The sequence below is a fragment of the Stegodyphus dumicola genome, chromosome 3 (assembly GCF_044657685.1).
Source record: "Stegodyphus dumicola isolate Sdum_Otavi_A_Nest chromosome 3, ASM4465768v1".
In the NCBI taxonomy this organism is placed as follows: domain Eukaryota; kingdom Metazoa; phylum Arthropoda; class Arachnida; order Araneae; family Eresidae; genus Stegodyphus; species Stegodyphus dumicola.
In genome coordinates, this window is record NC_140770.1 from 31,307,805 (window position 1) to 31,320,837 (window position 13,033).

General features: G+C 36.5%; 1 protein-coding gene across 1 annotated transcript in view; it reads left to right on the forward strand.

Annotated features, from left to right (window-relative positions):
* The first annotated feature begins 5,279 nt into the window (after positions 1 to 5,279).
* Positions 5,280 to 13,033, forward strand: part of LOC118183500 (uncharacterized) — a 62,711-nt gene continuing 54,957 nt past the window's right edge. Inside the window, exon 1 of the mRNA XM_035353066.2 lies at positions 5,280 to 5,483. Coding sequence (XP_035208957.1) covers positions 5,466 to 5,483 — 18 coding nt within the window. The 5' untranslated portion in view covers positions 5,280 to 5,465. The remainder of the gene's footprint in view (positions 5,484 to 13,033) is intronic.

Genomic DNA, 13,033 nt, shown 5'->3' on the forward strand with positions numbered 1-13,033 from the left:
CTTGACCAACTGGTGAAATGAAAATTTGCTTTAGTCGGGATATTTGACGTCAGATGATTTTAATTCAGTTACTTAAGACTTTTTGTGTGAGTGCAAGAGAGAGATTTTTCTCTCCTTTCTTTGAGATGCATACTGATAATAAATGAATAAGTCTATATGAAATTAATAAGTTTATATAAAAAAGGAACATGTCGACGTATAGCATTAAGAAAAGGAAGAAAATATTCTACTGATTATTCGATTATAATGCGAATTATACAGAAACAAATTAATACATAAAATAAGTACAGGGGTTGGACAAAAATATGGAAACACCTTTAAAAAAACATGTTTCTTTGCTTAATATGGTGTAGGAAACCTGTTGGCATCCAAAACAGCTTGCAGTCTTCTCGGAATGAATAAATACAGTTCCTGTATGTTTGCCAAGGGAATATTATACCATTCTTCCTGCAAAACGGTGGCAAGTTCAGATAACGATGTTGGCGGTGGATAACGAGAACGCACTTTCCGTTCCAATGTAGACCACAAAGGTTCGATAATATTCAGTTCTGGTGATTGTGGTGGCCAGATAAGATTGTGGTTCTGGTGATTGTGATGATTGTGGGAGATGGGACAACTCATCCTCGCGCTCAGAAAACCAGTCCTGGACAATGTGAGCTGTGTGAAAAGGGGCTTTGTCGTCTTGGAAGACACCATCACCATCGGGGAACAAAGTTTGCACCATGGGATGAACTTGATCGGCCAAAATGTTCACATAAGTCTTGGCAGTCATGTGCCCTGACACAGTTATCATGGGGCTAGCAGAGAACCACTATATGGCTGCCCAAACCATAACAGAACCCCCGCCATGTTTCACTCTTGGCAACAAGCAGTCTGTATTATAGGCTTGAGATGGCGTTCTTCAGACGTAAACTCGGCCAGAAGTAGGAAACAATGTGAAAGAAGACTCGTCAGACCATATTACTCGCTTCCACTGCTCTATAGTCCAGGCTTTATGACTTAAACACCACCTTTTCCTGTTACGGGCATTAGCATCACTGATGAGTGGCTTCTCAATTGCAGCACGGCCAGCAGTTTCCTGTTTATGAAGCTCTCTTCTAATTGTTTTGGTACTCACAGGGTTCGGTAACACAACATTCATTTCAGCAGTAACTTTTGCAGCTGTGGTCTTCTTATTTTTCGTCACAAATGCCCTTAATGATCGTCTGTCACGATCACTCAGGACACACTTTCGTCCGCGCTGTGATTTAGCAGATGATGTTTTTCCGCTTTTCGAATATGCGGAATAAATCTTCGATACAGTACCTCTTGAAACACTAAACACCTCGGCTACCTTGCTTACGGAAGCACCTACCATACGTGCTCCAACAATTTGCCCACGTTCGAAGTCTGTTAACTCTGACATAATGCAATGACAACCTCACATAACAGTACTCCGACAACAACTGAACTGTTTAGCACATTTACGAAGTTGTATAGGTGGCGTCAGTAGTCAAAAACGCCAGCGCCACCTACATATTTCATTAAAATCAATCTTTGTTTTCAAACATGCGTTTCACAAGGTGTTTCCATATTTTTGTCCATCCACTGTACTTTACAATAAATAGTTACAATTAATTTCCACTTCCACCGCTATTTGATTTGGGATTGCAAAAGGAGAAACCTTTCCTTTAGGGGGTCGCCTTTAATAATTTTCAGGTTTGAGACTAAGGAATACAAAGAAACTTTTTCTATTTTCCGCTCACTGCTATCCCTAAACTGGGGTAGGTCATGAAGTTATTATTTCATAGTCGAATGCTGGAATTTTCACTTTTGCAAACACTTGAATTTAGCTGATTCAAGTGCTTCCAAGGGCCTCCTAATCTTCGTCATACAGAGAATCATATACTTCGTCATACTTAAAAGAAAACGAATTCTATGATCTACATATACTTAAGGATTCTAAAGCTAAAAGTAAATTGGAGTCAAATGAAGGCTATTCCTCAACTATATTAATATTAACAATCGTGCAAAAGGGGTTTAACACAAAATCAAAACATATCAAAATTAAAATAAGAATTTATAGTAGTACAAATTCTAAAAATAAAAATGAAAAGCAAAAGGGGAAAAAATACAAGATAAAAATTATAAAAATAATAATTAATCTTCTTTTATTGAAATTCTAATTTCGAACTCATCAAGGGAAAATGAATTAAAGCTTCTTTATATATGTAATGGAATCTGTCTTTTAAGTTTAAACATGTAAATGTAGTTCAGCAGGACATTTAAGGGCTCCCTAAGCCTTCGGGCCCCTATGCGACGGCATCCCTTGCATACACTTATTTACGCCACTGATAATTACTAAATATACTTCTGCACCATGCGTACATTTGATGAAATTCTTCTTTTATTTCTAACTGAATTACAAAAAGTGTCATTTACATAGCGTACATTAAATTTCAATTTAAATCCAGGAAGAAAAAAAAATTAATCTCTGCTTCTTTGAAATGCTACGATACACTTTTTAATAAGAGTCAGTTTCTAATTCAGTCTAATACTGAGTACACTTCTAAACGTTTTTCAAAGCGGAAAGGAAGATAAAACAGAGTACTGTTCGTTAATGCCTTTAAAGTTCGTTGCAAACGTCCAGTGAGTTATACAACCGACAGTAGATATAATAGATCTACGTAAAGGAAGATAACAGAAAAACATCGGCATACCTAAAAATTCTGATAACTGGTGCTTCTCCACTACTACACTACTTTTTCGCTTTTCCCAAGGTCAAGGTTGTAGGATTTGTCTGCCAGCGATGGAAGATTCAGCAGGTTGCTGAGCGCTTGGACGAATCTGTAATAATAATTTTAAAAGGACCTACAAAATGGTAAAACATAATTTGGTTAGAATGCATTTAAATTGTGATCTTATTCTGTCTGAAATGCAAATTATAACAGTGGTTTCAAATTTATATTATATGTGGGTCGAATGCATAATCTGAAAAAACTGGCAGGACAGATTTTTTTTTTTTTTTTTTTTAACAAAATGAAAGTTTCTGATCAAAAAAACAAAATATATTTTAACTTAATTTTAAGTTTCGTTCACTAAATATTTATCAAAACATAAACCTAAGCCATAATAATAATTACGCAAATGAGAAAAAATTCAAATTTACTGATTCAAATTCTTTGAGACATAGTGTTTGGTACCCGCAAGACCTTTTTGTTGGTTGCATTTTGTAATTCAAACACATTGATAGCTAAGTATTAATATTTCAGACTGATATTTATTTCAAAGAATTTTAATATGTCCAGTTAATCATTAAATAACTTACTCTAATTAAAATTAAAAATAAAACAAATTATGAAATTCTTCTAAGTTTTCAGAGAAAACTTTCCAATGAGCCAAAAGTTGAAGAGTAGATAATAACAGCTTAGTCCCTTTCTCTTATTTATTAAATTTTTCTTCGACACAAAAATTAAAAGCTCACCACTGGCTGAATGGTAAAGTCGTTAAACACTGGTAGTTCGGTCCAAGGTTCGAATCTCGCAACGGGCTAGCTGCATGGGCGTTTTCTTGGTTTTTTCCACGGGTATAAGAACAATTTCCCTTAGAAAGTCTTCCATGAAGACATCCCTACCCTTCAGCAGATAGCCCTTCAGGCTTTGCCATAATCACATAAACCAAACCAAAACAAAACAAAAATTAAGATACGTATGTTTGTATATATGTGTATGTGTGTAATTACGGCAAAGCCTCGAGGGCTATCTGCCTAAGAGGAGGGATGCCTTCGGGGAGGACTTTCTAAGGGAAACTGGCTCGTATACACGTTACACATGGGGAAAACCACGAAAACGCCCATGCAGCCAGCCCGTTCGCGGGATTCGAACCTCGGACCGAACTACCAGTGTTAAGCGACTTTACCGCTCGGCCGCTGGTGGGCCTATGTTTGTATATAAATAGTTAAGAGTTTTGTATAAAAATACAAAATTTGTTTGAATCACGTCTGTGCACTGTATAAAAATTACTAGAAATTATATTCATCGCTGTTTATGCATGTTCATCGGTTAATCGGAATCTTTTCTTGTTAATTTTCAACTGTAAATAAAAGCTGTTCACGTATAAATGTATTCCCGAACAAAACGATTATTTCTTAGTGCGAAAATTCGTAACTGAGCATAATTTTCTTTTGACAAGTACGAATAAATCAAATCTGTATTCTGTTAATCAAATCTGTATTTTCAAGGTTTATATCCCATTGTAAATTAATTAGCTTTGTTCGTAGGTTTTCTGGTGCGTTGTTCGTAGGTTTTCTGGTTATTCACGTTAGTTTTTAATGGTAAAGAATGTAATATAAACTCGGACTTCGAATATTGAAAATCTTAGCAATACGGTATTTGAAACAAATACGTAATTCAAATGTGTTTCGAGGCACCATAAAATTGCTTCGGGAATCGCATGGTGCCCGCTGGCCGCCATTTTCAGACCACTGAATTCTTATCTTATTTTACTGTTACACAGAAGATGTTGTTATGACTTATCTCACTTGTCTGACAGTAACATCAGAACAAGCCTATGAGATTCATCGTGGCAAGGAGTGCAAGATCACGCATGTCGTTGGTAAAAGCCTTGAGCACCATACAGGTGACAGTACGTATTTGCTTAGTTCCGCCTCCAATTTTAATGGAGAGCACCCCCGGGGGGACGGGTCCGAGGTTCTCCCACCCATACTTCCCCACCACCAACCTCTCGTGAAGTGCCCCATGCCACACAGACACTATACATTTACAAACATCCATGCCTTCTCCGAAATTCGAACCCGGCCTCTTCGGTGTAGCAGCCAACGTCGCTAATCACTTACCCCTTTGGACGGCATACAACAAATTATTTTCTTTTGAGTATAGTTACAGCACCCACTACCTTTAAACTTTTCAAGAAGAATGATACTAAAAATACGTATGAACTTTGTAAGTTATGTGTGAACGTAAAATGTATCAGTAAACTATTCAAAATTATATTTGAGCGGAATGCAAAGGGTATTTAATATTTTATATTTCAGAATCTTCAGAATGTGAGATTTATAGATATAAATGCAGAGCATAAAATGACTGTACCTACAATTACGCATAAAAGCTAAATTAAGTACAGTTAAAAGCTTCTGCTATTTTGCAAGATGACAAAAATGCCACGATAGATGTCACGGTATCAGCCGATAGATGGCACTGTGAAAAAGCCGCCGATAGAGGGCGCACGATGGTAATCGAGAATTGGAAGCACGGAATGTAAGCGAGGTGACTGATGTTCCGTAATAATATGTATATATGTATATATTTAGTGTAATAATAAAGAATTTATAAAATACAAGAGTCATCCTGATGAATGAAAAGTTGAAGCCCAACTTACCCCTAGCCGTCCTGCGATATCAGAGATCACGGATTACATTTCAAAAATGAGATGATTGATGCAAGCACGCGTCGAATGACTGGCGTACTATGAGCGTGGAAGAACCGGTAAGTTTCGTTTCTAAAAAAATTTGATTGCATGCGAACTGTAGAATAATTCTAACAGAGTATAGAATTTAGAAGTATAGAATTATATTATTAGTTTATATCATGGATGAGAATACAAAGAAAGCTTTATATAAAGCAAAAACGAAATGTAAAACTCTGAGAAGGTTAACAACATAAGTATTTAACAGAATATCTGAATTATTGGAACAGGATATTGTAGATACAAAATTTTTAAGAGATTGTGAGATGAACCTGTAGAGACATTAGGTATTTTGGAAGCAGGAAAGAGGAAAAATATGCAACGCCTTCGCCGGGAATCGAACCACGGGCCTCTGGAATACGCGCCCAGGGTGCAGACCACCGCACCACTAAGGCACGCCAAGAAGGCGAGAGAAATACCTTATATACTCCCTCTTTAAAAGGGCGACTGGGGTTTCTATGGGACCCAGTCGCCAAATCCTGGGTGTGGAGGGTCGTCATCCACCACCCTCTTAGTTCGGGCCCCACTTGTAGAGACATTAGGTATTTTGGAAACAGGAATGATAAAAAATGTGCAACGCCTTCGCCAGGAATCGAACCACGGACCTCTGTAACACGCGTCCAGCGTGCAGACCACGACACCACGAAGGCACGCCAAGAAGGTGGGAGAAATACCTTATAAACCTACAAGAAAAAGCAGAGCAGATATTTAAGTTAGATCTATAAATTGAGAATTTAATTCCTGAAGTTTCTGATCTCGAAACAGAAGTCGAGAATAATCAGGAATATAGAGAACGTATCATCTACGCGAAATCGTAAGTCAAGAATTATCTCCAGAATTCAAATTGAAATAAGGCATATTTGTCGTTGAAGAGTAATTCTTCACTTATTTCGAATATTGAACCAGAGAAACCGAGAATAAATTTGCCAAAATTTGATGTAGAACCTTTTGTGGGTAACTTAGAGAAGTTTCAGGAATTTTGGTCACAGTTTGATAATGCGATCACAGTAGCGAATGTTTATCTTAAGTTGATAAATATAATTATCTTAAAGCTTTCTTGAAAGGACCAGCCTAAAGTTTACAATTGGGTGCCCCTTGTTTATTGGCGATTCTTTCTTGACGCCAAGATCGGCGCCAGGAAGTCACAATTTCAAGATGGCCGCTACACAAAACCAAAATAAGAAGTCGAAGAATTGCATAAGATCTGTGTCCATGTACACATCGATCTGTTTTTACTTAAAAAAACATCCTAGAATTGCACAAACTAGGCATTGCGCACTGCTTAAATATGTCCATGTACACATCAATCTATTTTCATTTAAATAAAATCGGGAAGCTAAAACAAAGTTAAAACTATCGTGGTAACCAGAAGTGAGGTTTCATCGCCAAAATTTAAAAAAAAAAAAAAAAAAAAAAAATGTCGCCAATCGAAGGGGCACCCAATTCTACACTAAAGCCTTAGTATTCAAGGACTATTGATATCAGAAAATATGATTTAGTAGTTGAATTGCTTAAAGAAAGGTATGGGAAAAAACAAATTATTTTAAGATCTCGTAATTAACCATTTGTTAAATTTAAATGCACTAAAATAGGCTTCATATTTGAAACGGTTAAGGGTGGTGTGTGTGGTGTATTTAATTATGGCAAAGCACACTAGGGCTATCTGCCTAAGGGAAGGGATGCCTTCGTGGAGGACTTTCTAAGGGAAACTGGCTCGTATACACGTTACACATGGGGAAAACCACGAAAACACCCATGCAGCCAGCCCGTTCGCGGGATTCGAACCTCGGACCGAACTACCAGTGTTCAGCGACTTTACCGCTTGGCCGCTGGTGGGCCGAAACGGTTAAGGGAGTTGTACCATACGATAGAAATCTAAGTATGTGACTGTCGGTGTCGAACTGAATTCATATGGAAAGTTTGTTCTCACTACTAACCAAACTTATTCCAGATTCTATTGTGTTAGATTTTTATAAACAGCATGAAAAAGACGATTCTTGGAATGTTGCAGAATTATTAAAATTTCCTAGAAGAGAAATAAAAACGCGAGAATAAATATTCTTGTTTCGACAAACAGGGAAAAATAATGAATCAGTTAAAAGCGTAGAATATAAACAGTCGTTTAATAAATTTTTGGAAAAGGGGAATAGATTCCAGAAGATTGAAGGGAAAAAGCAAGATCCGATTCCTAACACGTAACCGCACTGAGCACATTTCAGGAAATTTGCATTTTTTGTAATAATAAGGAGTACAGTTCCTAAAATTGTGATAAGGAACGCGAACAGAAATTAGAAAGTTTAAAACGAAACGGAAGCTTTTTTTTTTTTTTTTTTTTTTTAATGTCTGCAAAGAATCATATGTTTCGGTCATGTAAATTAAAAGAGCGCTGCTTGACATTAAGCGTAAACATTAAAGTTTGATTTGTGACGCAGAATGGCAATAGATCAAAGTAGTCTTCTGGTGAATCATGGCGAATTATCTGACGTTTCAACTTAGAAGGCAATAATTAATGACAGTGAAGCGATTGAATGTTTAATAGATACTGGAAGCAGTGTCAGTTTAAGATCTTCGTTTTTTTGGAAATTGCGATTGCCAATACAACCGGGGGAAAAAAAAAAAAATTGTTTGGAATCGAGTAATATCAAACGCGCGTTTACAACGACCTTGGGAAGGGTTCATGTTTCACTTCGAATCGGAAATCCAAACAACTGCGAATTTAATTATATCGTAAATGATGAGGTACAGCCAGAAGCCGGATGACATTATTTATTGCGAGGGATATTTTAAACGATTCAATGTTGGCTTATGGGAAAATAGGGGATTCATTTAACATATGGTATGCTAATAAAATTCTATTTGCGCAATTGATGAACGAAATGGAGCGTAAACACATTAAATCATATGCTGAGAAACCAATAGAAATAAAAAATAACACGATAAACTGTGTATTCTGTAACTCCAGATGTAAATAACGGATTCATTTTATTTCATAACAAGCATGGAAATTCGCATTTAGTAATGGAAGTCTGTAATGGTAGGGAAATAGCTCGTTGGTGTGGTTTGATTCAAGATTGCGATTTTGAGATAAAACATAGGCCTGAAACTGTCTTATGTTGATGCTTTGAGTAGATGTCCTATGTCAGAAGCTGACGACAGGATGACGAGAATAGCTAAAAGTTTTTAAGTTTGCCAATCTCTAAACGAAGAAAAGAATCTCACACAAATTATCACACAACACGCTGATCAAGAGCTGAAAAAGAATTATCGAAATTTTCAAGAAGAAGCAAGAAAAATGAACTGCTGAAGAGAAACAAATAATTAGGAATTACGTGTTTAAAAAGAATAGACTATTTTGGAAAACCGTAGTGGATGGGAAAAGAGACTTCACTAACTGATTATTGAAAAAACGTTAGGAAGAGGCGTCGTACACCGATATTTGAACAAGGAGAAATCGTTGGGATGAGATTTGTTCCTAAGGTCAACCTACCAAAACATAGCCAAAATATCGAGGACCATTTGGGATAACGAAAGTATTACGTAGTGATACCTGTTGAATAACCCAACTGGAAGCGAAGACTCGAGGTCGCTTCTTCACCACCACTGTTTGTGTGATGATGATGACAATCAAGAAATACTGAGCAGTTATGAAGCTTGATTTCCTCGACGGAACCCAAGCAAGATCTGTCCGCAAGGACTGATGGAGGTGCTCTCCCCTGTGATTTTAAGGTGAGATCTTTCCTTTTTTTATGTTTATGTACGTATGTTTGCTGGTCGATCAATTGGATTTTGAAAATTAGATTGAATTTGAACTTTTGAAAATTAAACTAAAAGTTTATGTACATATGTTTGCTGGTCGAGAACTTTTGAACATTAGATTGAACTTTTGAAAATTAGATTGAATTTGAACTTTTGAAAATTAGACTCTTAAGTGCATTTTTGGACGTAAAAGTGCTGCCTTTTCATTTTAGTTAATTAAAACGTCTTTTTCTTTAAAAATAGTTTTTTTCCTCCTATTTTTAAATATAGTACATACAGTAATTAATTAAAGTACAGGTAGACCCTTTCTTCGTAAAAAATAGATTTATCCGAATGGGCTCCAATCCCAATTGATTCGGATAATTGGAGTACTGTACTTAAATCTATATGTCTGTATAATAAAGACTTGAATGAAAGGGTTATAAAAGATCGCTTCTCGACCTTTTGGATAAGATCAAAGTGTAGTATAATTTAGCAAGTAGTCATGCGCAGTCTACGATTCTAACCGATATCATGATGTGATTGGTTAATTATACTGGAACATTCGGAGAAATAGGTTACTTATCTCTGATCTACGAATTAAAAACTCTCTGCATTGATACAACTTCTCACTAATCCCTTAAGTACATCAAAAATATGGCTGTGCATTTGATCGCATCGTGACTAGAAGAACCGTCAATCACACAAGTTCTGAAATGTAATAAATTACGTATGCCTTCACCGAGATTCGAATCATGGGGCTTCTATTGCTAGCTGGACGTTCTACAAATTACACAATGGCAGCATGCACAGGTGATGTGATATTATATTCTTCCCTATTTAACTCATTCACTGCGAAGGTGCCCCAAACGTTCGTGCATTCAGAAGTCGGCGAGTCGCCTGAACGCTTGCGTCTCTTTTCTGCTCTATGCTTTCCCCCCCGTAAAGGTTAGCGCATGTCTCGCGAATTTCGGGGTTTGTTAAATGGTATGCCAGTTATTCTTTAGAAGAGACTAAAAGTAGTTTTCTTATTTGAATGAACTTTTCCTCTCCTTTGTTTAACGTCAACGTTTAACTATTGATGCTCGCAGTTGCAATCCTGTCTGGAACTGTACGCAGTGGATTAAGCTGCACAGAGATCCCCAAAGAGATGTAATCGCTTCACTTAAGTAGGTTATTGTTAATGCTGTAGCATTCTACTTGGCACGGGAAGAGGAAAATCCATTCTAACAAAAAATGCGTATATATGGGCGTTTCAGATGTTGAGAGGAACAGATTGTGGGCCTCTGCCGATGTAAAAGAGTTAAAGGACGACTGAGCAGTTGACCAAATGCAGGCGATTATAAAAAACTATCGTGCACCACATTTTAGTTCAGGCATCATTGTAGTGTAGATTAATTTATGCGAATGCGAAGAATGTGAAAAACAAAGATACCTTCAACAGGATTTGAAACACGGATCCTCCAATGCTACTTATTACATTATGATACATAGAAACTGAGACACAATAGAGATAATTGTGTACAATGCGATAAAAACATAATGACCATGAGATAGTGCCACAAGAAAGTTGAGTTTTCGGATTGACGAACAATATTAACTAGATTCTTTTCATTTCTTTTCCCTAGGAATTCGTAGCGAACACTTCCATAGCCACTGATTATGGATGTTTGCTACACTAATGCTACTGCGAGTTCTTCTAGACGGAGTTCTTTTTTGGGATGCTTTCTAGTTAACAGTCGTTTTCTTCCTTTTCCTACAGCCAACAGCACAAATAGTCCAATTAGAATTCCATTTTACCACTCTCAAGGTTTCACGATTTTCCGTTATGCAGCTAGCTGTACATTCAGTGCAGTTTTCCCTAGTGACTTAAGCCTGGATATAAATGTGCGACTCTTAATTGAAATTTCAAGTTTTAATATACCATACTTCATTCCTCTCAATAATTTATTGTTACACATTACATTTATTTCAAATGTGTAGCCATATTTCTAACTCAATCTCTGTACTGCATCTGAGTTTCTACAAGGATTTAAGAAATTACCAGAATCTTTCTTCTGTGAAAAGATACGCTGCCACTCTGCTACCGAAAATCAGACTTTTGAAAATTAATGCTAGAGCTAATTCTCCCTGACTGAAAGTATCCTTTACGAGTAAGTACACCAAAATAATCTACATCAACACAGTACGTTTGGTGCATTATAATCTTTTATATTACGCGCCATGAATATCTACAACCAAGGTATAGGTATGAATTCTTATTTCAGAGAACAAGTGAATTTAATTACATTTTTTCAGCTTCTAAAACCGTGAAAAAAGAGAGAGGCAGAAACAGTAAGGTTTGAGTATCGTTTATTTTAATAAAAGTTCAAATAACAATCATTAGTAATTCAGCAGACTTGGGAAACAGAGAGTAATATAATATGCTGGTGAAGAGGTAGACATAATTTTATATCCTATGCCCATGAAACTCAATTCAAAGTTTTCTATATTACTACTTCATATTTCACGCACTTGTGGCAAGAAAATAACTCGCTAAGTTTTCTTAATACATTTTCCTTTTCATGAGCTATTTTTATATGCAAATTATCTTTGAATGGAAAAGTCAACTAATGCCCTCCCAACGATCCGCGTATAACTTTTTTGATTTCCCCAAATAACTCTAAAAATGCTGTCGACAGGACATTTTATCCATAACGTAAACAGCCCCGTTGCTTTAAATTTGTGCTTTGTTCGCACTATATACTATATTCATTGATCTACAAAAAAGAAATTATTGTCAAGGAAATCGCAATAGATCGTATTTGCATCATTATTCCGTTATTAAATAGGAAAGTTTTCATCCATTCTTTTTTAGAAGAATTATGTTATGAATTGTGTACATATATGGATGATTTTGGTGCATTATGTTTTAAATTGTTGTATTTAACTGTGCAAAGTAGCATGAAATATCGAAAGAGTCAAGCTATGCCGGAAAAGTAAGAATACAGGGGCAAGTCTGTTTAACATTGTATATATGAGTATCTCAAAAATTTGGCGAGATGTTGCCAAGCTGTCAACAGTTTTGGTGACAAATTTTTGTCTCCAAACGCCATATGTAGCCAAACTTTGCGACCATTTGGCGACCTTTTGGTGCAATCCCAATATCACCGTAATAAGTATTGTAATTGATCATTATATTAGCTGTAACGGTAATTCGACCCGCATATTGCCTTTCAGAATTTGGAGAAGCAGAATGCACTAGGAATAATCTCGGCGGCCGGCTGAAAATTATGTATGTTATCCGTTGTTCTTGTTAGCTGTTTTCAGCGTGAGTTCTGAGTGCTATCTCCCGGTTAGCTTCACTCTTTAGCTGCGCTTTGCATTGCTTTGTGTTTAACGGTCATAGTATTTTAAAGTGTAACTACTGATTGCACTCTGTGATATTGTGAACAGTTGCACGACTATTTTTGTGGAAAGTTCCAGGTCTCTGAAGTGTTTCTTTTGATAAGTAAATTTTATCAACCTATCATCGGAGCTGTGTGCATTCAACCTGTTACGAACCCATACGCACAGAACACTTTTTGATATTAGGAGTGGGGTTGAATTCCGGTGACAAGAGCGGTGGATGAGCAATTAAGACGGGTCGTGACTTCCTTTGCTGCATTCCAAGAAAAGGTGAAAGCCGGTCAAGAATCCATTAAAGAGGTTATGGAAGTTGTTCAAGAAAAGATGGAATCTGTTCGAGAATCAGTTAAAAAAAGAGATAAAGCTGTTTAAGAAACATCGAAGCAAGTGAAAAGGAAATGAAAAGAGAAATTTCCTGCATAATAGAAAACAAATTAGAGGCTATGGA